This window comes from Pseudopipra pipra, chromosome 1, assembly GCF_036250125.1.
Source record: "Pseudopipra pipra isolate bDixPip1 chromosome 1, bDixPip1.hap1, whole genome shotgun sequence".
In the NCBI taxonomy this organism is placed as follows: domain Eukaryota; kingdom Metazoa; phylum Chordata; class Aves; order Passeriformes; family Pipridae; genus Pseudopipra; species Pseudopipra pipra.
In genome coordinates this window covers 136,862,658-136,886,866 of record NC_087549.1, presented here as the reverse complement: position 1 = coordinate 136,886,866, position 24,209 = coordinate 136,862,658, and the positions used below count along the sequence as shown (strand labels likewise).

At 45.4% G+C, this 24,209-nt stretch overlaps 2 protein-coding genes across 11 annotated transcripts in view; one reads left to right on the top strand and one right to left on the bottom strand.

The window, feature by feature from the left end:
• MLLT10 (MLLT10 histone lysine methyltransferase DOT1L cofactor) overlaps nt 1-3,490 on the bottom strand; it is a 123,338-nt gene extending 119,848 nt beyond the window's left edge. For 3 of the 10 annotated variants that reach the window (XM_064635043.1, XM_064635059.1, XM_064635126.1), the window contains exons 1-2: nt 3,447-3,464; nt 2,759-2,927 (exon numbers count right to left, since the gene is read on the bottom strand). In XM_064635043.1, coding sequence (XP_064491113.1) covers nt 2,759-2,927 — 169 coding nt within the window. In that variant the 5' untranslated portion in view covers nt 3,447-3,464. Of the gene's footprint in view, nt 1-2,758; nt 2,928-3,446 lie in introns of those variants that run through there. The other 7 variants (XM_064635069.1, XM_064635090.1, XM_064635099.1 and 4 more) reach the window with 5 other exon arrangements.
• A 14,084-nt stretch (nt 3,491-17,574) lies between these two features.
• Nucleotides 17,575-23,906, top strand: SKIDA1 (SKI/DACH domain containing 1). The gene has a single exon (XM_064635138.1). It carries the CDS (start codon nt 20,057-20,059, stop codon nt 22,526-22,528), a length of 2,472 nt encoding a protein of 823 aa, XP_064491208.1. The 5' UTR covers nt 17,575-20,056; the 3' UTR covers nt 22,529-23,906.
• The last annotated feature ends 303 nt before the right edge of the window (nt 23,907-24,209 follow it).

Genomic DNA, 24,209 nt, shown 5'->3' with positions numbered 1-24,209 from the left:
CTCAATTCCCAACAATCCTATGTTACTTAAATACAAAAATCTGGTTTAAGTGTGTGAGTAGGAAAAAAATATGTATGATAAATTAATAGTTAGGAAGAACATTGAGATTAAATTAGTAACTTTTAGTATATATACAAAAATATTATTGGTTTTGTGCTAGCTTGAAGAAGAAAAATAGTAATGCAACAGTAGTATAAATACACCTTTCCTTCTATGAAGGAAAGCTAATGAAATAATTTCCTATTATATACATACATGTAGTCATATTAAGATCATTGTCAAGTTTTCACATACTGTATCCAAGTACTGACAGGACAAACTATTCTGACAATCCCTTTCTACTGTACATTAAAGTTCTTTAATGTAAGAAAAAAACCCCTTGTTTTCCTTGCATCTATATTAACCCCAGATGGGGGGACTCTGAATTCCTCTTCAGAAATTAAAAGGGAGATTTTAAATGTGCACTCACACATTTATGTTAGCAAGTGACAGCGCAGAGTAAGAAACAACTATGGAATGCAGCTCAGAGACAGGGCTGGCAAGTAGACACAAAGGCAACACTAGCTGGGCAAAGACCAAAGTTGAAGTGCTTTTATATCTGTAAAAGTAAAAGAATACATCTAGAGCCTAGAAGAGTCCATCACTGGTTTGTGCTCTGAGATACTGGGATACTGTTCACAGAGTTCCAGGGCTTCCTTTGGTTTATAGTTCCACTACTGTGCAAAGCTTTGTTAGACACATGAAGGGATTCTGTCCTCCACAACTTGCCAGTGACTTAACACCTGAAAAGAAGTTTCCTCTGAACTAAAAACAATTATAGTAACAAAAAAAAGCAGTTAATAAAGCCTCATGGGTAATACTGCTGTCTGCACTTGAAATACAGACTATCAGCTTTAACCATGAAGACACTAAGTTTACTACAGAAAGGCCACAAAAAGAGCAGACATACTTCCCCTACCACCTTCATTCATGGGACATAGGTAATATAAAGTATCCCAAATGTAAAGCATCAATGATACAGTAAACCAAGACATGGAGTTCTTCTTAAGATCTCTACAACAGCATCTGGATTTAGAGGAAGCAGTACTTTGCACACTTCCTGACAGATTCAAATTCAGATTTGGATATGACTTTAAAAAAAAAAAGTTCATATTCTTGTAGCAAATCTACTGAAGTGTGTCTCTCTATTTTGGTAATACCTCCTATATCTGACCTTTGTTCCCACTATTTCAGTTCCAAGTGTTCCTACCAATCAGTTCCGTCACGGAAGATATTAGCAATGCTCTAGATACAAATGAAGATGCCCAAGATAATGCAAAAGTAACAGCTGTTCCAGGTGTGGCTTCTAAAAGTATTCATGTTTTAGTGTTCTTCATGACTCTAAGATTCCACAAGAGCAGAGTTAACTTACTGGTTAACATTACTCAGCTCTTAAGACAACAGAAAACCAATTCAAAACCAGATTAATTTCACAGATCCTGTCAGCTCCCTTCTATGTTCAATCCAGCATTAACAGAAGTAACCAAATTCTTCTGCAGATCTCCTTAAATTTCTCACTATCTGTCAGCTTACAGAGAAGCATATACTTGAAACAACCAGTTACTATATTAGATCATCTTCAGCACAATTTAAGACCAAGCACGAGAGACTCATTAGTAGCATTTTCACACGTACTAGGCATTCAGACTAATGAATTGGATTTAGGATTTTCTGTCTCCTCCAATTTGTTCACCACCTATGAGTAGCCAAAGAGCCAGTCTCTGAGTTCACATGACTGCTTAGAAGTTGGTATAGTAAAACTACCATCTCATTCCTTATTTCTGATACCATAAAGTAAAAGCCATGATGACTTCCTTTCTTACACTATAAGCAGCAGAATCCAGTCTCTTCCTCTGCTCTCACACGAAGGGTCAACCCACTGACAGAAACAAAACAATCACACAGAGGGAACATGCCAGCTCCTGAGCTGAGCTGGAAACCAACCAACGAGCCTCCACTAAGCCAAACAAATCCAGCATCAGCCATTCCGACTAGCACCCTCCCCCTGCAGAACCACAACAGGAAGTCTCTTCATCTACCAGGAAACATCAGCCAAATGACATTCAAGGAAAGGCAGGCAGAGGTAGAAATCACATGACAGCTAAGCCTTTCCTTCGCCCGCCTCTCTTCCAATCCTAAACCCTCCGCGTGCACTGGCTGCCCCTCAAATAAATTTTTCAAACTTGGGAAAGGCAGGGACAACAGGAATCGAGTACAGGAAGAAAGAAATACAGCAATAATTGCCAGAACAGAGAATAGTAACAAGTTCTGCAAAGAGAAAAAGGAAGTTTAGATAGTCTTTGGAAGGTTGCAGCTGACGTTAACAGGGTGCAAAGGCAGACTGGGAAGCATGGACACAAAAAAGGTACAAGTGGAAGAGAGAAAAAAAATTGGAAAAGTGGGTCCTTCCTTTCTCACAGCCATAATATAGGAAGTCATAATAGAGTAAGCCTCATGTGAGGGAAAAGACAGGCAGACTGGAAGGACAGGGGATGACAGGACAGGTCAGACCTGAAAGCACGTGGCCTTGGAAACAGGGAAACAGGTTTCATTGGTAATGAGAAGGAACTGGGAGGTGATGCCGGCATCAGAGGGGGGAAGGGAAAAATGGAGAAAAAACGGCCGGGGAGGGGAGGGGGAGGTGAAGCAGGGCCAAGGGAAGACCGAGAAGGAAGCGGCGAGGCCGGGGCGGGAGCGCTGCCCTCGCCTGCCCGCTCACCTTGATGCACTGCGACATTGCAGCCGTGCCCGTCGCAGTAGACGAGCGGGTTCTCGGCCCAGCCCCGCTCGTCGGAGCACACGCAGCAGCCGCCGATCATCTCCTTCATGCTACTGGAGAACTCGCCCTCCAGTGACACCGGCAGCAGCAGCGGCTCGCTGGAGACCATCTAAGGGTTAAAAACACCGTCGTCAACACCGCGCACGCCACACGCGCCTCGCCCTCCGCCTGCCCCCTCCCCCGGCGGGGTCTCCCCTCAGTCACTCAGCCGGCGCCGCCGCCACCACCGCCGCGGCAACGCTTCGGGGCCCATGACCGCCGGCTGAGCGCCTCGTCTCGCCCCCGCCCGACCAACCGGCCAGGCTGTGTCGGCCGGGCCGCGGCGGCGGCGGCTCCTGAGGCGGACGCGGCTCCGCGGGCGTGCACGGCGGCGGCGGCGCGCAGGCGCAGTGCGCGCGCGCCCGCGGGGCGGGCGGGCAGGCCTCGGCCCGGGGCCTCCTCGCGAGGGTTCGCGCGCTGCCCGCGGAGCGTGAGCGCCGCCGCGCCGGCCCGGGCGCGCGCCCCGCCGCGCACACCCCCCACCGAGAGAGCGGGCGCGGGAGCGCGCGCGGCGCCCCGCCGGCGGCGCGCGCCCGCCCTTCGCTGCGCCTCGCCCGCGCGCACCTGACGGCCCCGCGCGCGCACCCACCTCGGCGCGCGGCCACGGCCCGTCCCCCGCGCGGGACATGGCGGGGCCCGCCCGGCCCCTCCGCCCGCCCCGCTCCGCGTCCCGCCCGGCCCAGCGACACCGGGCTGGCCGCGGCCCCCCTCACCACCCTCCCCTCCCCTCGGCGCGGGGGGGCGGGGAGGCGGCGGACATGCGCCCCGCTCCCACCCGCGATGTCACTCTGCTCATGCCCCCTTCAGGAAGCCTGGAGGACTCGCCCCATTCCCGCCCCCTTCCCACCCTCCCATCCCCCCCGAAATCGTTTTTACTATCTTGTTTATTTTCCCCCTGATGTGACTGCAGGACTAATGCATTCCCCCTCCCAACTTTTATTATCCTGTTTATATCCCCTCGGCGTGCCTGCAGGACTAATGCGTTCTCGCCGTTACGCCACTTGCCCGCCCTCACCGCAACTTTTACTATTTTGTTTATTTTCCCGGCGATGGGGCTGCACAGCTAATGCATTATTAATCCCGCGCTTTCCTCTCCCCCAAAACTCCTGGCGTGGATGCAGCGCTGCCCGGCTATTCCTGCCACAGCAGCGAAAGCGATGCTGAACTGGAGATGTGACAAACACAGAAATCAGGGAGTCCGCAGACACAAAACCAAACGTGTTCTCAACACAGCTGCTCTGGGCGTTTGGGGTTTCTTTTTAGTGCAACAATTCTGTAATTCTGTTGTCTCTCTTAATTAGAAGAGGAGGGGAAGAAGAAAAAAAAACCGAGAGGAGAGAGCTGAGGTGGTCAGCAGAGAGGAAAATCTCAGACTATTGAATTCACCATTGTAAGCAGGTATGCCTATGGCAGAAGGAACTAATTGTGGTGATTGTTAGAAGCACAGAGAAATTAAATGCAGCCTTGCAAAATTCTGCTCACTCACTTGCCCCAGGCCTAGCATTTATTTATTTGTTTGTTTGTTTATTTGTGTTGGACAAGGAAGATATCATTGATTCATGTTCATTATCGTGCTAAAAGACGGAGAAGCAGAATTTGCGCGTGGACTGTATTTTTCATGATGATCTTGCAAGGGCAGCTCAGCTGGTATCCCTACAAATCGCTACTGAATTATGTGCATTCCTGGACACATCACTACCTACACCGATACATATCCAGGTTATATTTTATACATTGTTAACTAATAAAACATCTGCACTTGTGTACGGGAGTATCAGGAACTGCTACGTGGAAGGCAGAGGTGGGATGTGCACAACTCTACCCCCTGCAGACATTTGACTCTGCAGTTTGGAAGCAGGATATCTTAGGTCAAGCTCTTTCCTTGAAAGTTTTAAGTGAAATTATTTTGATAGAGCAAGAACAGTGGGCAGGGAAAAAGGAGTCATAGAGGTAGCTTCCTACATGCAGGGCCCAACAAAACATAAGATTAATGCAGCCATTTGGGGCACATTCTAAGCATTTCTCTAAGCATAAATACATGCTCCAAATATCCGTAAGAGTTTAAAAATGTTTAAGACCCGTGTAAAAAATGGAGGGGGAGGAGACTGGAACATACTATGTTTCGGTTTGTGTAAAATCAAAGATTGATCACCAGAAAAAAAAAAAAAAACACCCTGCACCAAATGTCCTATCAACACTGAAGAACACAAATTTGAACATAAAACTATTTATGTTATAAAACATACTTAAAACACTATTTTTATTACTTTAAAAGCTCGTAAAAAATACCCTGAAAATGGCAGGTGCAAGCAATTACTTTGTAAGAAAATAAAGCAGTTAATATATATCCTGGTGTTTTAAAAAAAACGCAAAATTATTTGAAGCTGATAGCTACAGTGTCCCAGCCCTTCTTCATTCTTGTTGAGAAAATGACATCTAATTTAAAAAGCATCCTCAATGATTTTGCCAACTCTAACTAAGAAAAAAAAAATCACAGTACAGCAGCAAATCTATCCTTTATTTCCCTGACAGGTAAATTAAAATAAAGATCCTTTTAAAATGAAAATCTATTAAATATATTTTGTTGGATGAATTTATACATTTAGTAAAGCTTGCAACAAACAATTGTAAGTTTTTCTCACCGCTTTTTTTTTTTAGTTCATTGAGGTCTTCCTGCAATTTCTTCTTTGAAAAGCAACTAGTACAATTCCAGAGTCTTTCTTTTTTCTTTTTTTTTTTTTTAATGTTAGCTATTTTAAAGCTCAATCTTTAGTCTTATAAAGAAGCATCACCAAAGAAAAAACTAATTACTTTGCAACAACTTGATTAAAGCTGCACCATGGCAACATGAGTATATCCATGAAAAACCTACTGTATAGTTTTCAAATAAAAATATTTTAATCTCACACCATGTAACACACTAGCTCAGAATTGAACAGCCTGAAATTCTGCTTTGGTCAAAATTCAGTGAAGCCTAAAACACTCAATTATTTAATAAAACATTTGTTGTCTTTTTATGGATTTCTGTTTAATTCCTTCTACAGAAGGAATATACATGGACTGGAGGAAACTCCATGACTACCACTTTATGGTATTGTATAATATTGGATGGAAAAATTTAGATAACCTCTTGATAGTTCTGTAAAACAATCATTTAAAGAAGACTTTTGAAATGCAAAATAGGAAAAGAAATGCATTATCACTAAATAAATACTGCAAACACTAAGCCTATAACAGCGATGGAATCAGAACATAAAATCTTGTAGCATATATGTTCTTATGATTGTAGTATTTAATAAGCACTGACATGACACAGAAGACCAATTTTCTTTTTAAAAAATGAAGCCTGTCCTTCTTATAGTGATATATAAGAGATTAAAATAATTAGAGAGGAATATAATCCAGTGAGTAAGAATGAATAATTTCATTGTTAATCTATATGCAAGGAGAAAATCCAATTCTCTTAAAAGGAACCTACAAAACCTAGGAGCTAAACAAGTCAGAATATAAGAAACGTACAAAAAGATTCTATGTTTCGATTTTTTTTTTTAGATACTTCCACAAACACAGTGAATGTGTAAGTGAAAGAAAATTACATTCTCCAAACGCAAATTGTTTCTAAAAGTTTAAGGCATTCCTCAAGAAAACATTAATGTATACAAGTGAATAGCATTTCAGCTTCAAAAACAAAAATAAAGAGGTATTCACAAATTTTTACTAGAAAATAACCAGTTCCAACAGTAAAGCTAAGATTTTTGAATGTTTGCTTTAAATGTCACCTTTTTACTAAAATGTGCAAAATCATATTGTGATTTTAGTGAATAAAACAAAGCATTGAACAAGAAAAAAATCTTTAATTTACAAAACCACATTACCAGTTGTATATAATAATCAGAAGAGTCTTCCAAAAATAACAGAAAAGGCACAGACTTGATATAAAATGCATACTATATTAGAAAACATTAATTGATACTGGGACTTGGAGCTGGAGAGCAGGAAAACTCACTTCCTTCCAGAAAGCAAACTTCTCACATCAATTTTTACTCCATTTTCAGACTGGGTCTTTGTTGAGAAAGCTGTGATCTTTACCTATGTGCAAAAGGATACACATGCTGCAGCTAAAGAGATGCAACTGAAAACAGAAAAATTGCAGTAACTTAGTGATATTCAATAGGTCGAATAATCTTATCTCCCGATAATCCATTTAAAATACATTGAAGCTTGTCTGCCCTTTTGTTTCTGTGGGTTTAAATCATTAACAGTGTTCACTAAAATACCTTCTAATCATGGGTATTTGCTTCATTTCTGGGAAGGCAGCAGCAATCATCACTTTACACAAAATAAAATGTGACTCTTACATGTTGACCCTTCCACACAGTGCATTTTAAATGGCAGTCTGACTTAGATCCAACAAATTCTTTCTATCCATGTTAACTTATGAAGGATATAGTGTGTCTACAGAACCCACGTTAAACACATTAATGTATCTTTACATGCTTAAATTATACTGAGAAAGAGTAAAGTTTTCTTTTTCCTCCTCCTGTTCGTTAATATACTGCTGCAATCTGTATTTACCACCTATCCAAATGCAATATACTGAATAATTTAGAAGTTTCAACATTTAACATGTAGGCACTTTGTGATCAGGAGTTTGCGTGTTCTGTGCATTTACGTGTTATGCAAGTCCAGGTAGCAGCATCAGAGGTCATGTCAGTGCATCTCCTGGACACCATGCCTCTTCATATGTTGTGCTATTTTCTTTTATGCAAACATAATTACAAATTTTGTAGTTCTTTAGACCACAAAGAAAGGGGAAAGTAATTCCACCAACTATTGTATTCATTTTTTTTTTTGCTTTTAATTGTATTATTACCTTTGAAGACTTTGGTAAATTCCACTTAACCAGCAGCAATGGATAAAATTGGTGGTTTTCAAGTACTGCTTCTGTTACTAGTGTTGGCATTTAAATGTTAATTTCAGACTGAGGTTTACAGTAAACATGAAACAAGGGATTTTCTTTGAATGAACAATCTCAAACCAAAATTCTGCATAAAGGAATCCTAGCACAGGATGTTTTCAAGTGCAGTGATTATTTCCTTTTAAAGATTTAACATTCCCTAAGTGATAGAAGTTAAAGATTTAAATGTGACAGTTAATTTATAATACTCTACATTAAAAAAGCATTTAAATGTTAACCACATTTTTATATGAGTCAAGTCAAAGTAATGATAATTACAGTATGATACAAAAGAACCTGAAATAAACTTCTAGCAAACCATATTGAATATTAATGCCGTATTAAGCCCTGAAAAGCTGGGTTAGTAAACTCTGGAATTTAGATTATATGCAACTTAAAAGTAATGCAGGGGTTTTCTTCAAACAAGAATGCTTCGTTTCAAAATTTGGATTTTTATGAGGTATGTATTAATTCCTTGGATTTGTATTAAATACATTTATATAGCATAACTCCAAGACGAAGCCTCAGATTCCCTTTCTTCTATAGGCATATTTCTATGTAGGATTTGCTAAATTAACATTCCATATAAATTAATAGCCTTTTTTCATGTTTGTTGTGTTACAATCAGCAGTGTGATACTGTGTTGTGTCACAGGTCACATTTATTTGATTTCAATTTAGGAATGGTATCTGTACTACATATTAAATACGAGAAACAACATGCTGAATTTCCCATCAAATCTCTTAAATGTAGAGCTATTTTAGATGGGTTTGTATAAACAAAACACATATATTCTAATATAGGCGTGGGAAAGGAAAAGCTGGTTTGTTATATGCTAAAGCAAATTGGAGTAAATCAACCGCATCCGTGGGCTGGATAAGCAATACTACTCTGCTTTTCCCAGTACCATTTGGACAAGACAATGTTACTTTTTTATTTAAAGTGTTTTCTTCTCAACAAGGGGCCACCACTTCCCAATCTCAAAAACACGCCCCAGAATATGTTAATTGTATTGTGTCTCTGAAAGAAAGAGGTTGCCAAATGCAATAAAAAAAAAAAAAGTCTTTCGATCAGTGAGCTGCATTCCCACTCCTAGTTACCATCTCATTTCAATTCCACAAATATATGCATAGATACATTTCCTGCAGGTACGACTTTGACCGTTAAAAGCTGTCTAAGTGCAAAAGTCTAACTTGACCACATAGGGTGTATCTGGGAAGCTTAACATTCCTGGTGAATTAAGCGCACAAGGCTCGGATCATTTTTTGTCAATCTTACTCTGGTACTTCAGAGTCGGGAATGTGGGTAATTTTTATAACATGGTACTTCCCAATTAAAAGTAACAACAATGCTCCTTTGTGAAAAAAAATTAATATATAAAATATGTCAACACATTCCACACAAATACAAAGTAAAGACTAATGAAAAACGGCAACAAAAGATCTCTCCCTATTTTTTTTAATCTTCCCTTTCAATAAGATAGTTTTCAAATAGCGATATATTTTAGTAAATACAAGAGTATTAAATGTCCTTTTGAATGATGCTTTCTAAATTTGTAGAAACCTTCTGAAAATTCTCAAGCAGCAATCAAGAGCAAATGCATCTCCGGAATACCCAAGTAGGACAAGTAAAACAAAACAAAAATCTTTCTTTCCTCAATCTTACAGCTAATGCCTTTAGATATTACCAGGGTGGTGTTTTCCTACTACATGTTACTTGCATCTTCGGCTTTCGAATTATATGAATGCTTTTTACTATCTAAACTGAATTGAGCTTTTATTTGGAGGAGTCCCACAAAAGCCTGCAAGTTTTCCAAGAGTGAAAGAGAAGTCCCAAACGGTATTATCTGAAACAATGACTGCAAGCATGCAACTTCCCAAGTGTGTGGGGGGGTAGAAGAGTCACTTCAGAATTATTTTCAGCTAGGTAATATCCATAAACATCATCCTTTAACTTCTTCTACTTACTGCTCACGATCTACACAAACCGCTAATTTTTTGGCATATATTTAATTTTTAAAAAAATAAAAATCTAGAAATCACTTCTAGTATTTTAAAATAAATTCACAAGCATTCGGAGATAACTTGCTAAAAATAATCACAGTTCTCCTAGAAAGCAATTTCTTAAAATAACTAGTTTTCTAGAAATTCTTTCCTCGTCACATATACGAATCTCTACCCGCTTTAATTTAATCTTTCAGAAACAATGTGCAAATACATATTTTTTCCCTTAGATGATCAAGGGCATTTGTTGGGAATTTTCTTGAACATCAAGTTAGTCAATTCTTCCTCTATCTAAATACATAAGAAAGTTCAGGTCTGAAATGGCGTACTGAAAAAAACTAATTTCCAAATATTTTCAGGGCAAAAAAGTGCAACCAACGCTTTTCCCATAAAACAAATCTTTAAAAATCTCAAACCAACATAAAACAATCACTTGGGGGAAAAAAATCCATCATGGTGCTTATATGAAAAACAGGATAAGATTAATCTTCGTTTTTATAGACAGCCTGTTAAGAACAGTTCCTTCCAAAATTCTCTTTGGCTACATTTATTAATCCAAATCCAGTGGGTCGGAGCAGTTTTTCCCAATTTCTTTAACAAGTCCTGTTCTAAAATCCACCCAGAAACAGATGTTACTTTATGTACAATTCCGCTGCGGTAGTGGGGGGGGGGGGGGTGGTTTACCTTACAAGTAACACGTGAGCTACAGTCTCACGGAGCTCCCTCAGCGGATGGTACTTCTAAAGGCTCCTCTCTACTCATGTGCCCGGTTTCTCGCCGGGTGCCCCTGCGCCGCTGCCTGCGAGCACTCGGCGTGCGGGGCCGGGAGCTTTCCCTCCTCCCCGCCGGGCGGGAAGCGGCGCGAAAAGAGGCGGCCGGGGAACAATGGGGAGCGCCGGGAGCACTGGGAGCCCCAACCGCGCTTCCTCCGGCCCCGCTGCCGCTTCCTGCGGGATCGCTCGCCGCTTCGCTCCCTGGGGCAGCCTGCCCGGAGCCCGCCCCGCTGCCGAGAGACCCCCGCTCACCCTTGGAGCGCCCCGTGCCCGCGCCGCGCCGAGGGCACCCACGAGTTTACTCTCCCGGCCGCTCGCTCGCCCCCGGGGCTCCCCCGCCCCCGCAGGGCGAGCGGGACTGCCCGGCTGGCTCGGCGCCAGCCCCGCTCCCGAGCCTATCCCGGGGTCGGGCGGGCGGCCTATGGGAGCCGTGATCCCGCTGCCCCGGGCTCCTGCCCCGCATGCCGCGAGCACTGCCCGCAGGAGAGCAGCAGCACTACAGAGGCGCCGCGGCCCCGCTGCACCGCGCGCTCCCTCCCTTCAGGGGACGGTGCTGCGCACAAAGGGCGGCTCAGCATTGTTCTCCTCCCTGACCCCCAAATCCCCTCTTCCCCGCCGGGAGAGGCGAACTGCAAGGCCCGGGAAGAAGGGCAAAGATGGGGAGAGGCCAACTGCCCGCGGCGCCGGCCGCTTCCCAGGGTATCCTGCCATCTTCCCCAAACTCGCCCTCGTGCCGTGCCTGCCGTCGAAGCCCTCCTGCCCGCCATCCTTCGTTCCCTACTCGCAATTTAGTGGGTCTTGCATATGTCACTTTGCCTAAAAATCCCGCCGTGGCTCCAAAGGCACCTCTCTCCACATCCCAGCCACCCAAGCCTCCTTCTTGAGCTTCCACACGGGATCACCCGCTTCACATAACCCAAGGAGGAAAAAAACCCAACTCTACCAATGCAAGGTATTATTTGAGGGTTTTGTCCTCAAATTCACAAAAAGCATTCTGCTTTTTAACCTTGATGGGCTTGTTTAGGTGACCAGGCAATATTTAAGCTACAGCGCTGCCTCCTTTGCCACCTGCGACCCACAGCCTCGCGCGTTCCTGGCCTCAGGCTCGGAACACCATGGAGCAGACACCAAGAAGCGGGATCCAGCGGAAAACTCAAAGCATGCAAGGAAGGAAGCGGGAGCTACAACACGACACTGAGGAAAAACCATGGCTCGATTTAAATAATTGCATAATATTAGGATTTAACTTATAAATGTTTACATTTGTGTGATTTGATTAATGTCACGTTTGATTTCCTTAAAGCCACTGACAAGGTACTTTAAAACACGAGATTAACGTCTACTAGCGATGAAATTCAACAGGCAAATCCTCTTCCCAACGCCCCAGCTCCCACAACACCCAGGCAAGCAGGGACCTCAGACCCCCTTCCTGCCCCACCGCCCCCGCCACAGCCAAGGAGGCTCCCCCCGCATCCCGTGGCCAGGGTCCTCCCCCGACAGCTGACGGGATTCCCGGCCGGTCCCTTCCCCGGCACCCGCCGCCCCGCGCGTGGCTCCGCCAGCGCTCCCGTTCGAACGCGGCCAGGCCCGCCTCTGCCCCGCCCCCGGCCGGCCGTTACCGCCGCCGCCACAGGGACACCCCGATCCCGCCTCGGCGCTTCCCGAGGGAGGCGCCGCCGCTCCCGGGTTCTCCCGGGACCCCGAGAGGGGGGATGGGGGGGGGCGGGAGCTGGCAGGAGGTTCGAGCGCGGCACGAGCGCGGCCGGCGCGCGGCATTGTGGGAAGGAAGGTGTCGGGGCGGCAGAGGAAGCGGCGGGCGGGGGTGGGGGGGTGAAAGGTCAGCGGCCGAGAGCCCCCGCGCCAATGGCGGGCGGGCTGAGCTGGTGCCTCGCGGCGGGCCGGGGCCGGGCCGCCCTCCGCGGCTGCGAACACCGGGCGCGCGTGTGTGCGTGCCCGTGTCTGTCTGTCTGTCCGTGTGTCCTGGGCCGCCGCCGCCCTTTGTAACGGTCCGCGCGAGGTTTGCTCGCCCCCAGCCCCTCCCCCACCGCGCTTCCACGCGATTTATGGGATTTGCGAATAATTCGAGGGGCTTTTTCTCCCCCCCCCCCCACTCCCACCCCCTCCCCCCATCCCCAGCTCCTAACCTCTGCTTCCTCTCCCGCTGCCCCGGCAGTCACCGGGGAGCTCCGTCCTCGCCGGCAGCGCGGGGCCGGGCAGACCCCGCACACAAAGGTCCCGGCCCCGATCCCGCTCCCGCCGGCCGCGGTTCGCGGGGGATCTCCGGCAAATCCACAGCCATGAAATCTGCAGCTCCTGCCCGCGGCAGGCTCCAGCGGCGAACGGGGGGGTGACTCGAACCGCCCCGCAACTTTCTCTCCGTCCCCCGCACCCCCGTCCCGCCGCCGAAGGTAAAGTTGGAGCCGGTCCCCCCCCCGCCAGCCCCTCGCAGCGAGGCTCAAACGGAGGAGGAAAATGTGAAATGTTAACACGGAGAAGTGGTTCCCTTTGTTCTTTCATTGTTTCTACCCGAACTGGCGGATACAAGGATAAACACTTACCTTCTCTCCTTTTTGCTCCAAAACACACACGTTCCCATCAGCCTTAAAATGCACGGTCCACTTTGGAAGCGACTACAAATGTCGGGAGAGTTTGTATTCCATTCTTTTACGCTCTCTACTCTTTTTAGCGTAAGATTAAGTTGCCGAGCACGTTGTTGCAAGCCCCCCGCCTTAGTGAATGGTCACGTTTAGGACCCTCCAAGTACATCCTAATTCTGCCAGTAGAATTGAGGGTATTGGAGGTCTAAACTTTCAAAAGGAAAAGGGCCTGCATCTATGGAGCAGACCTGAAAATGCACTCAGTTCCTCACTCGCTTCCACAAAATGGATATAAACATCTCACCCCAACAACTAAACGAAATATACATTTTAAAGCTTGAATGTAGAAAAGCTGTTCCCTCGGCTGAGATAAGCTAAAAGCAAATTGTCATGAAGAAAATCTACCTCAGTATATTCCGCAGCAGAAACAGTCTCTGTCTGGAGTTTAAAACAAAAAAATAAATAAGAGCATTGTATAGAAATATTAAGCGTAAAGTTTGAAGGAAAAAAACCTCTGAGAGGAACATGCTACCTAGAGTGGAATGGGGAGAATCACAGCTTTTTAAAGTGTCCTTTTCTTGCAAAAATTACTGCTTTTCATTTTTCTCCTGTGCAACCAAGCCAGGAGGAGATAAACCAGTTTTCTGCTTTCTTTGTAGTCCAGTCGATGTTTCGCACCCAGAAACACAGGCAGTCCCCCCCTAAACCTTGCTTTAATCTGATTATGATGAGATTTGCTGATACAATGAATATTTGAAATGATCCTTGTGTCTTAGTGAGCGGGAAGCATTTCCAGGCTCCCGTTTCCAAGGCTCCCCACCAGAGAGGGAAGAGGAGCGGTGGGGGGACCCCGCTCCCCGAGGCCCCAGCGGGGTGGCAGCCGTGGGGGGGTGGACACAGCCCCTTCCTCCAGTGCCCAGGGGCGCCGGATTAATTCAGCCCAACTCCCTCAGTCAGTGGTTGGAGCGGGATCCTTAAGTGCCTTTTCCCCCTGCATCATCACGCCTTTTCCAATTGAAAAATAAACAAATAATAGTAAAATAAATTAAAAAAAAAAAAAAAAAAAAAGAAAGAGGATGCAGGCGACCCAAGTAATTGTGGGACCGGGAGTGCATGTTGTCTCACACCCCCTCTCCTCCTCCTCCTCCTCCTCCTCCCCCTCCCTCCTCCCGATGTGGCCTTAATGGCAAACTGGAAGGCCGGTTTATTTCATAGGGCCATATTACAACCAACAAGGTAAATAGGGAGTCGTGGGGAAGAAGGAGGGAGGGGAGAGGGAGGGAGAGGGGCTTTTCTTTGATAGCATTTAATTGGAATTGAAACATTCTGGGGCTGTAAACATTCTTTATTTATTCAGCACACATAAACGGGCATTGTTTTATCACCATCATAATTATGGTGTCCTTTAAACTGACTGATAGCAAAGGAGATAAGGGAATGCGCCTGTAGCTCCAGATCAAATCTCTGGCTGTCCCCTCTCCCCATGTCTCCAGGATCCACACAGTCCTTGGAGATGAGGAGAGCCGGAAGATTGTGGCCTGGCCATCCCTTACGTCATGAAAGTGATTTGTACCACATTGCTAATTTGGTGCAATTCATAACCTCCTGATAGTCTTCATTTTCAACTGCTTTTCGGTTTGCAGGGTACGTTTTTTAAGATGTAGTTTCCCAGAGTAGAAATTAAGAGCGATAACCTATGTGCAGGAGAGGATCTTATTTCCCAATGTTTGTTGCTTTACCTTTGTCTAATTAAAAATGCAAACTTTTAGGATCCTTTCAGAACAAAGCCTCACCAAATCCCCTTTACGTCCAAGGATTTGCAAATTTATAAAGGCTGCATTGAATTCAGCATGGGTCAAGGGGCAAAAAAAGGGTAGAAGGTCACTGCATTTTGATTATGGGTCAGTAAACAACATGGCATGTAGTATGTGTCCAGAAACTCCTGCTAAAAAGTATTTTTAAACTACCATGAGTATTAAACTCGAGAAATAGTCTTAGCTCGTGGTGATTATAAATTGCACAAAATTCTAGTGTGCAAGAAACATTCCAGCCCCCACAAAAAAAAAAAAAAACAACAACAAATAACAAAAACAAAACAAAAACTTAAAAAGCACTTAGTAGAACCCTGCATTGCGTCTTTGTTTACCAAAAAAAAAAAAAAAAAGGGAGAGAGAAAAAGAAAAGAAAGGAAAAAAACAACCCTGAAACTCCTAGGCATAAGAGTGTTAGCCAGATTATGATTTTTTTTTTCCTGGACTGGTGGCTGGTATTTCTTTGTGCCACACATTTAGGAGATTTAGTTATACATTCTGATACATTGTCAGAGTAGAATTTACAGCAAATTTTAGGTACTACAGTCACATTTGGCTGACTTTAAAATAGCAGAAGGATCCTATTATATTGTTCTTTGACCCTATTATATTTACGTTACTGGACTCTTTGTGATAGCCTCTAGCTGCTCTCTATCTGTGTCCTCCTTGAGCAAAATATGCCCAGCAGTACCTAGAAGCAGAGTGTAGTGTTAAGAAATCAAGTTCTCATGTGAAATATGTATTTCTGCCCAGCATCATGAAAGCAAAAGGTTTATTTAATGCTTGTCAGTACCTGAAGATGTTGTCCAGCATTAACAAATAATAATAAATAATAATAATACTCTAATAATGTGGCAATTCTAGTGTTAAAATGCATATGACCTCTTAGGTTTTCCTGAAGATTTTCAAAAGAATTCTCCCCATTAGTACAACTGGTGGTGAACGTCGCTGTTGCATTTCCCAACAAAATGTTTAAAAGACTGTAAATGCTATGTGCATTACTACATTGCAGAAGGAAGAGTTCAGATGGAATTGCACTGGTATTTAAACATAATCATACTATGAAAATAAATCATCACGTAAAAGGAGTATTTTAAATGTTACACACGTTTTCTTTCTGGAATGACATGGCTAAGCACTTCCCTGTGAGCATATAGATTTTAACAGAAGTTTACAAAAATCCAAGTATATGATTTCCAATAAATGGGAATAGGTCTGCAGCAAAGTATTATGAATATTATTTTGCTCTTTCTTTTCTAATGAGGTTTATCCTTAGGCCAGAGAGTTTCAAGACTGAAATACTACTGGCTATAGAGTGTAGCTTGCAGATTGCACGCTACTCAATGTGAAAAGGAGCACGTTTGATTGATCGCCTCTGTGTGTGTGTGCGCCCATACACACAACTCTCTGTAGTTGCATGTGTATGTATTTGGCAAAACCGGGCATCTCTGGGCGTCCTTATCTTATGAAATGTGAGACAAACATCCATCCCTTTAATCATGTTCATCTTTGATCACCAGCGAGAGTGACACAGTCCACAAAATTAACAAAGAAACTCCCTTGCTTTTGAGAAATAGCTACATGTACATCTGGGTCTGCACACACGTGCACATGGACACACGAACACACAGGCATACATCCCAGCAAGTAAATTATGGCATAACTTTTCATGTAATTGACACCAGACACCTTTAATTTTTCATATTCATTCTTTTGACCAGCTTTCACATTAACCATCTAAACCATAAATGTTGGTGGCTATTGATTGCAATCCCCTGTGTGCGTGCAAATCCATTTTCAAGTCCCCTGCCTTTAATGTGCGTGTGCGTGTGCAAGAGGCCTCTGACGGCTCTTTATCAGGATCTCCCCCAGCCCGCTTGAAGACGACCCCGGATACACAATGTGTGCTAATGGCCAAGGGAAAGCGCACACACACATACACACACACACACACACACACGCACACGAAAAGAACCAAAACAAAACAAAAGATGGAGAAGTAAAGAAACAAAGCTCTCCGTGTGAGATGCGGAGAAAGATATGCAACCGAAAGTGTGTGTAAGTATACGGTGGGGATGTGTAGGTTGGGCGCCTGACATTTCCCAAGACTTCTGGTGTGTTTCTCCCTGCCGACATCTGGCGCTGCTTCGGCCCCGGTGCTCATGGCCGCACCTTTCGGGAGCCCGAGGTTTGCCGAAGAGCCGTCACTAGTTTTAAACGTTTGGTAGCGCCGGAATTAAAGAAAAAAAAAAAAAAGCATTTTTAAAATAGTTGCCGAATCCCACTGCCTGGCTGTCACCGGCAGCGCGTGGGTGCAGGTCTGGGTGCCCGTGGCTTCCTGCGTGCGAACGCACGCGTGGATTTACACGGGAATCTGACCCAGCTGAACTACCTGACAAATAAAGGAGTTTTCATCCCATCGGGGTTTTTGGTAACGTCTTCTGAACAGCTTTATCGGAGTTTACAGTTCCTTTACTGTTGACTCCATAGCCTTAACCTTAAAGCAGGGGGAGGAGAGCAGTGGGGAGGGGGTGGGGGTGTTGGCAGCATATAAGTACATCAGGAGGAATTTTTAAACGACCTTATTGTCTCTAGCTCTAGAAAGACCACGATGATTTCTTTTTAGCGCCAGCAGCTGTTTTCTCTCGAAACTTTGCTTTCAGCCTCAGCATATACGAGGGTGCCTCTCACACGAGCGAGCAAGAGAAAGGCAAGGCTGGGGGATCCAGATGCGAGGAGAGGGAAGGCGAACTCCGCGGATGGTCTGAGCTGTGCCGAGGCATTGTTCACTGCTGCCTCTCGGTTACGTTTAAAGGCTGAAATATCACGAGATCCACTCAATGATCCTTTTCTAATTCGAGGGACAAAATGTAATTTGCTGTAGCTCTGCTTTCTCGGATGGGAATACTACCCCTAGGTTTCAAAGGGAAGAACTAGGCATCGCGGTTCGCACACACATGGATTAAGTTGAACAGCGGCGATTACATCTGCGCTGAGAGCAACAGTAGTCCAGGGCTGACTTTTCAAATCTCAGCCCTCCGAGTTAGAGGCTCTCTTGAATAGACTTCCTCCATTCCCGGATGCACTTCTCCAAATTCCCACTTCTCTCTCGAATTCCTGTGAAATTGGGGGCTCGCCTGCATTTTGCCTTGCCATGCAAAACTGCTTTTTCACAGAGTGATTATGCGCTTTCTTTTAGCTGTACCTGACGGGGTAACACGAACTCCACGCACCATATTGCCAACATGCGGAGTGGATATTGAGGTTTGGGATTGAAGATTTTTAATTTTTTTTCCTCCGTCGATTTTTTTGCCAAGTCACAGCAATATGAGATGTCTCATTAATCTCGCGGATGTGTCTAATTCTGGATGTGCAGTGATACATAAAAGTGCTGGTGTTTGTATCCAGCGGAACACTGGATGCACGGCAGAGATTGGTGATCTTTTTTTTCGCAGCGCCTAACGTGCAAACCGCAAGCATCACGTTAACGTGACAAGGGAGAGGCATGCAGCTATCGCAACATTTGCGAAATCCCCGTTCCTGACACTCGAATAATTTAACGTTCCTAAGAAGAGGTTAAACATTCATGCTGCTTCTTCCAATTGATTTTAAGGGGCTGCTATAAATGGAGCATCAAAAAGCTTCGGCAGGGCTACTCCGAGCGGAATATGCAAACTGCGAGCCAGAAGCATCCTAGCCCGATGCAATATCGTACATTGTGTGTGCCAGCACTTTTTTGTTATTACGTAAAGGCTCTTGGAAGCACCTTGGATATTTTACATTCTCCTTTCTCTGCTGGAAGCAATCAGCACGCAGGAATCCTGACGTGGGCTCTGGGACTATAGGACATTCCAGCTCGTGATCCAGTACGGTTAATCGTGAAAAGTGTATACATTTCTGGCTTATCTATGCTTTGTTATGGGTCTGACGTGAGCTCACGTCCTCCTCCCCCCTCCCGCAATATTACAGGCAGAATTTCAGTTAAAAGTGTTACAGTATCACGGTGCAGGAACCCGTGATACTCAGACAGCAAAAATAACCTTAGTCCCGGGCTGTAAAAAGCTAATTAAGCAGAAGAGGAAAATCAAGAGAAACTCGAAAATGTAAGTATTCCCTCTCGTTAGCAACCGAACATTTAACTTTGGAGCCTCAGAAGGGGAAATACCAGGCTGTTCTGCACGTTTTCTCTAAGCTTCATTTTCCACACAATGGAGAATAAAACACTAGTTTAAAGCGGCTACGTTACCGAAGGATTTTCCATCGTTACGATCAGACTTATGTCCTTTAAATTCACGGCATGCACAAAAGAGCAACGTTTGTCCAAAACAGGCTGAAAATATACGGAACGATAGGGGGGAAAAGCATACAAATCCTTCCTCGGAAGCTAGCGACGAGGAAGTCTGAGAGGGCTGAGTATGTTTGAGCTCGGATTGTTTAATAGAAAGATTTATATACTAACTGTATTATTTACTTTGGGAGGGGAGGTGGCAGTATAAGGGTATGCTAATTAGTGGGAGATTTTTTGGGGGAAGGGGTGGAATATCAATTTTTATTGCATCACCTGTCAGGAGTGTCCAATCAGCGTTGGCTTTAGGGGAATTAATTGATGAAGGTGTCTCCGGACGAGCTCACTTCACTCTGTCATTTTATTTGTAGCTAAAGCAGCGGCGGGAATAGCAGCTGCATTTCTTTTCTCTTCCTCCCTTCACATTCCATTATCATAGTTTCCAATGGAAAAGCAGGGAATGAAAGGGAACAGGTACTGATCTTCAGAAGCAACTTAGAGAAACACTTTGGCAAACCTGATTTTTAAGATTATATATTGATTGTAGCCTCACGGTATTTTTTAATTTATTTTTTTTTAATTTTGTCTAAAGTTTGGCACTTCATTCACCAGGAATAACAGCCTTTGTTATATTTTATTAGCAGGATGCCTTGAGACAAATACAGCATCTGGCTGAGGATTGTGTGTGTGTGGCTTTTTCTTTTTTTTTTTCTTTTTTTTTTTTTTCATCTCTCTCTCTCTCTGCAAATGCTGGGAATAATTTAATTCACGAAATGGGAGACCTGAAGTCGGGTTTTGAAGAGGTGGATGGCGTGAGGCTCGGCTACCTCATCATTAAAGGAAAGCAAATGTTTGCACTCTCCCAGGTTTTTACAGACCTGCTCAAAAACATCCCGCGAACTACCGTGCACAAGCGAATGGATCATTTAAAAGTAAAAAAGCATCACTGCGACCTGGAGGAGTTGAGGAAACTCAAAGCCATCAACTCCATCGCTTTCCACGCCGCCAAATGCACCCTGATCTCCAGAGAGGACGTGGAAGCCTTGTACACATCCTGCAAAACCGAACGGGTACTTAAGACGAAACGGAGGAAACTAAGCCGGGCGCTGTCTGCCGCCGACCTCCGGCCGGAGCTCGCTCCCGCCGACCCCTTCTCCGGCTTCTGGAAGGAGAACAAACTTTGGCTGGGTCTGAGCGACTCTCCCCGGCCGCTGCTGCCCGTCCGGAGGAAAGCTCTGCGCCCGGGGGACACAGCCTTGCTACCGGCCGCTCATCTACCTCACATTTTTAGTAAATACACTGGCCACAGCTACCCAGAAATCGCTCGGGCGCCTTGCAAACCCCCCGTAAACTATGAAACGGCGCCGGCAGCGGGCGGCTGCGCGCCCCTGCGGCCCCGCCGCCCTCCCGCCGCCGCGGCGCGGCCCCGGCTCCCGGCCGCCGGCCCCCCGCCCCTGCCCGGCCGCTGCCGCCGCCGCCGCCACGGGGCGGCCGCTGTCGCCGGCACGCTGGGCCCCCCCGGCGGCGCCCGCCGGCCCCTGGCCCTGCCCCGGCCCTGCCGGCTCCGCGGCGCCCCGCGGCTGCCGCTGTCGCTGCCCCGCGGCTTCGGGCCGCCCGCCTTCGCCGAGAGCGCCAGCAGCGACTCGGAGTCCAGCTGCTGCTCGGGCCGCGCCGCCCACGACTCGGACTGCGGCTCCAGCCTCTCCAGCTCCAGCGAGGGCAGCTCGGAGGAGGAGGACGAGGAGGAGGAGGACGAGGAGGGCAGCGGCGCCTCGGACTCCAGCGAGGGCAGCTCAGAGGAGGAGGAGGAGGAGGAGGAAGAGGAGGAGGAAGAGGAGGAGGAGGAGGACAGCACCTCGGACTCCGACTCCAGCTCGGTCTCCAGCCAGGTTTCGGTGCAAAGCATCCGCTTCAGGCGCACCAGCTTCTGCAGCCCGCCCGGCGTGGTCCACGCCAACTTCTTGTATCATCTGGCGGCCGCCGCCGCCCCCCGGCCCCCGGCCCCGGCCCCGGCGGAGCCCGGCGGGCTGCCCGTCCTCCGCGGCGCTCCCGGCGGAGTCAAGCCGGAGCTGCCGGAGGAGTGGGGCCGCCCCGGCTGGGCTCCCGCCGCCCCGGCGCTGCGCTGCTCCGGCGGCCTAGGGAGCTGCTTCGCGGAGATAAGAGATGATAGGGTATCCGAGATCACATTCCCACACTCTGAATTTTCCAATAATACCAAGAGTACTGACCTAACAATTAACTGTGTTGCAAAGGGGGCCTCTTCACCTAGCCCAAAGACAAACAATGCATTTCCACAACAAAGAATACTCAGAGAGGCAAGGAAATGCCTTCAAGCAACTACTACACACCGTGTAGATAACAATACAATAGCTGCTAGGTTCTTAAATAATGATTCTTCATCAACGGCAGCAAATTCAGAGAAAGATTCCAAAATCCCTCATTGTATTGAATTTGCCACGGATTTGCCCTCTTTACAAACTGATCCTGCCGAGGATGCTGCTTCTCCAGGGGCAGCAGCAGCAGCTGAGCTCCAGTGCACTGATACAGGCAATAAGGCATTGCCATTCCTGCACAGCATTAAAATCAAAATAGAGGACAGCAGTGCGAACGACGAGTATGAGCCCGATCTTACAACACATAAGCTAAAGTGTGAGTGCAATGATACTAAGGATGAGTTTTACGGTGTGACTGAGAGTAATAACCAGGACGCTTTATTAACAGCCAAGGAAGATTCTGCATGCACTGAGAAAGAAACCACTTCCTTAAACCCGCTGACTCAGAGTCAGGTCCTCTCATGCACTTTAGGTACTCCAAAACCTGAGGATGGGGAGTATAAATTTGGAGCAAGGGTGAGAAAAAATTACAGGACACTGGTTTTGGGAAAGCGACCTGTACTGCAGACTCCTCCAGTCAAACCAAATTTGAAATCAGCTCGAAGCCCACGTCCTACAGGTAAAATCGAGACACATGAAGGAACACTGGATGATTTTACAGTTAACAATAGACGCAAAAGGGTAGCCAGCAATGTAGCATCAGCAGTGAAAAGGCCATTTAATTTCATGGCAAATTTTCCCTGTCCACCATCACTAATTATTGGCAATGATGGGGATTTGTTGCCAGCTTATTCCTTAAACACCACTAAGGATTCCCAACCACCTCACAAGGCCCATCCTGTATGGAAATGGCAGCTGGGCGGTTCTGCAATACCTCTTCCACCTAGCCACAAATTCAGGAAATTTAATTAATAAAATAGTTTGGAAAATATTTTCTTGAACCACCTTTAACTTTCTTACCTTTTTTTTTTTTTTTTTAAACTCTGCAGCATGGTTTGTACAAACCCATTAATGCTATACACACTTCTGGAATCCTGTTTTATCACAATGTGAAGACAGAAACCGGATTACTATTTTATTTACCATTACAACAGTGGTGGGATTTTTCTGTTATTTTGGGTTTTTGTTTTTGGTGGTCTATTTTTGTTTTGTTCTGTTGCATTGGGGTTTTTTATTTTATTTTATTTTGTTACATTCCACAGAGTACTTCAGGCTAAAGACTCAAGTTAAACTCAGTTATTACGGTAAAGCTGGAACACTTTACTGTTTAAATGCTAATAATGCACCAGTACCTCAATTCAACTGCTGCAAATAAATGTCAAAAGGTTGAATAATAAATATTAGAATGAGCCATTAAATTTATGCACTAGATTTCGAAAATGGAAGTCTAACTGTTAATTCAGTTAAAGTTTGTTAAGTTACATGGTTGCACAGTAAGGGTTCACTATAAATTCAATGTGGCAGCAATCTACTTTTCGGGAGCTTTGTTTTCGGGTGCAGGGGTGTCTCTTTCGAAGAGCAGTTGCACTTACTCCTTTTTCTCTGGTTTGGAAAGCCTGGTGTCCGCCTGCGACCCCAGCGCTGGGAAAAGCTGCCTCATTTGAAACCAGTAAATAAATGTGGAATTCTATTTTTGGTAAAAGGGTGTCTTTTTGCTTGTACAGCCACTCTTTGCAATTGGGAAGCCTTTTTGTTTCACCCAGAGGTCTTAAATAAGGTTACTGTTACCCACTAATGTCATACTTAAGTTGTGGTCTGAACATGCCCCTTACAAACTTGCAAAGCAACTAAAATATTTGCCTGGCCAGCAGTACAATTTATGGTCCAGCCCCTCACGCTGGCTGGAGGAAATAGCAAAGCAGTAAATACAACACAGAAAGTGAAATGAGAGGCCGTAAGTGGAAAGATTACACAAAATGAGAAGACCATGTTATTCATAGCTTTTTGGCACCAAAACTCAAGTGTTTCAACCGTGTTACACTTCCCGGTTCTATCCTCATCTCTTGAAATTTGCTGTCGTGGGTTTTATTTTGCCATGCCATCCTCTCTATGTAGCAGAAACATTTCTACTGCACGTGACAATCAGAGGCAATTATCTATATTTGCACTTAATATCGAAATAGTCGAACAGGCAGACTTCTAGAGTCTAGCCCTCGGTAAGTCATGCTGGTATAATATATTGTGATGATGGAAGCAGTAAATCAAAATTATGGAAATTTGCACTGTTGAAAAGCATGCTTTAGCTTTATTTTCAATTAAAAACACTGTTTTAAAAAATTCTGATTCCAAACACTTTGAATTATTGCAGAGTTATCCGTGGTTTCCTCTCCGTTTGTAAGTTCACTGTTTTTATTTGGAGGAAATACGCTTCAAGAGGTTAACTGTTTCCCTCCCTTCCCCCCCCCCCCAGCCTCTCGAAAAGAAAGGGAAGGAAAAAAAAAAAAAGAGAGAGAGAAAGGCTGGAGGCCGAGGTGGAGGCAGAGCCGAGAACGGGGGAAGGTCTCTCTTGCGGGGGGAGGACGGGTACAGCAACTCTGAAAACAGCCTGAAAAGTTTGCAGCTTGAGAAAGGCAGTAATAATTGAGTTGCTGAA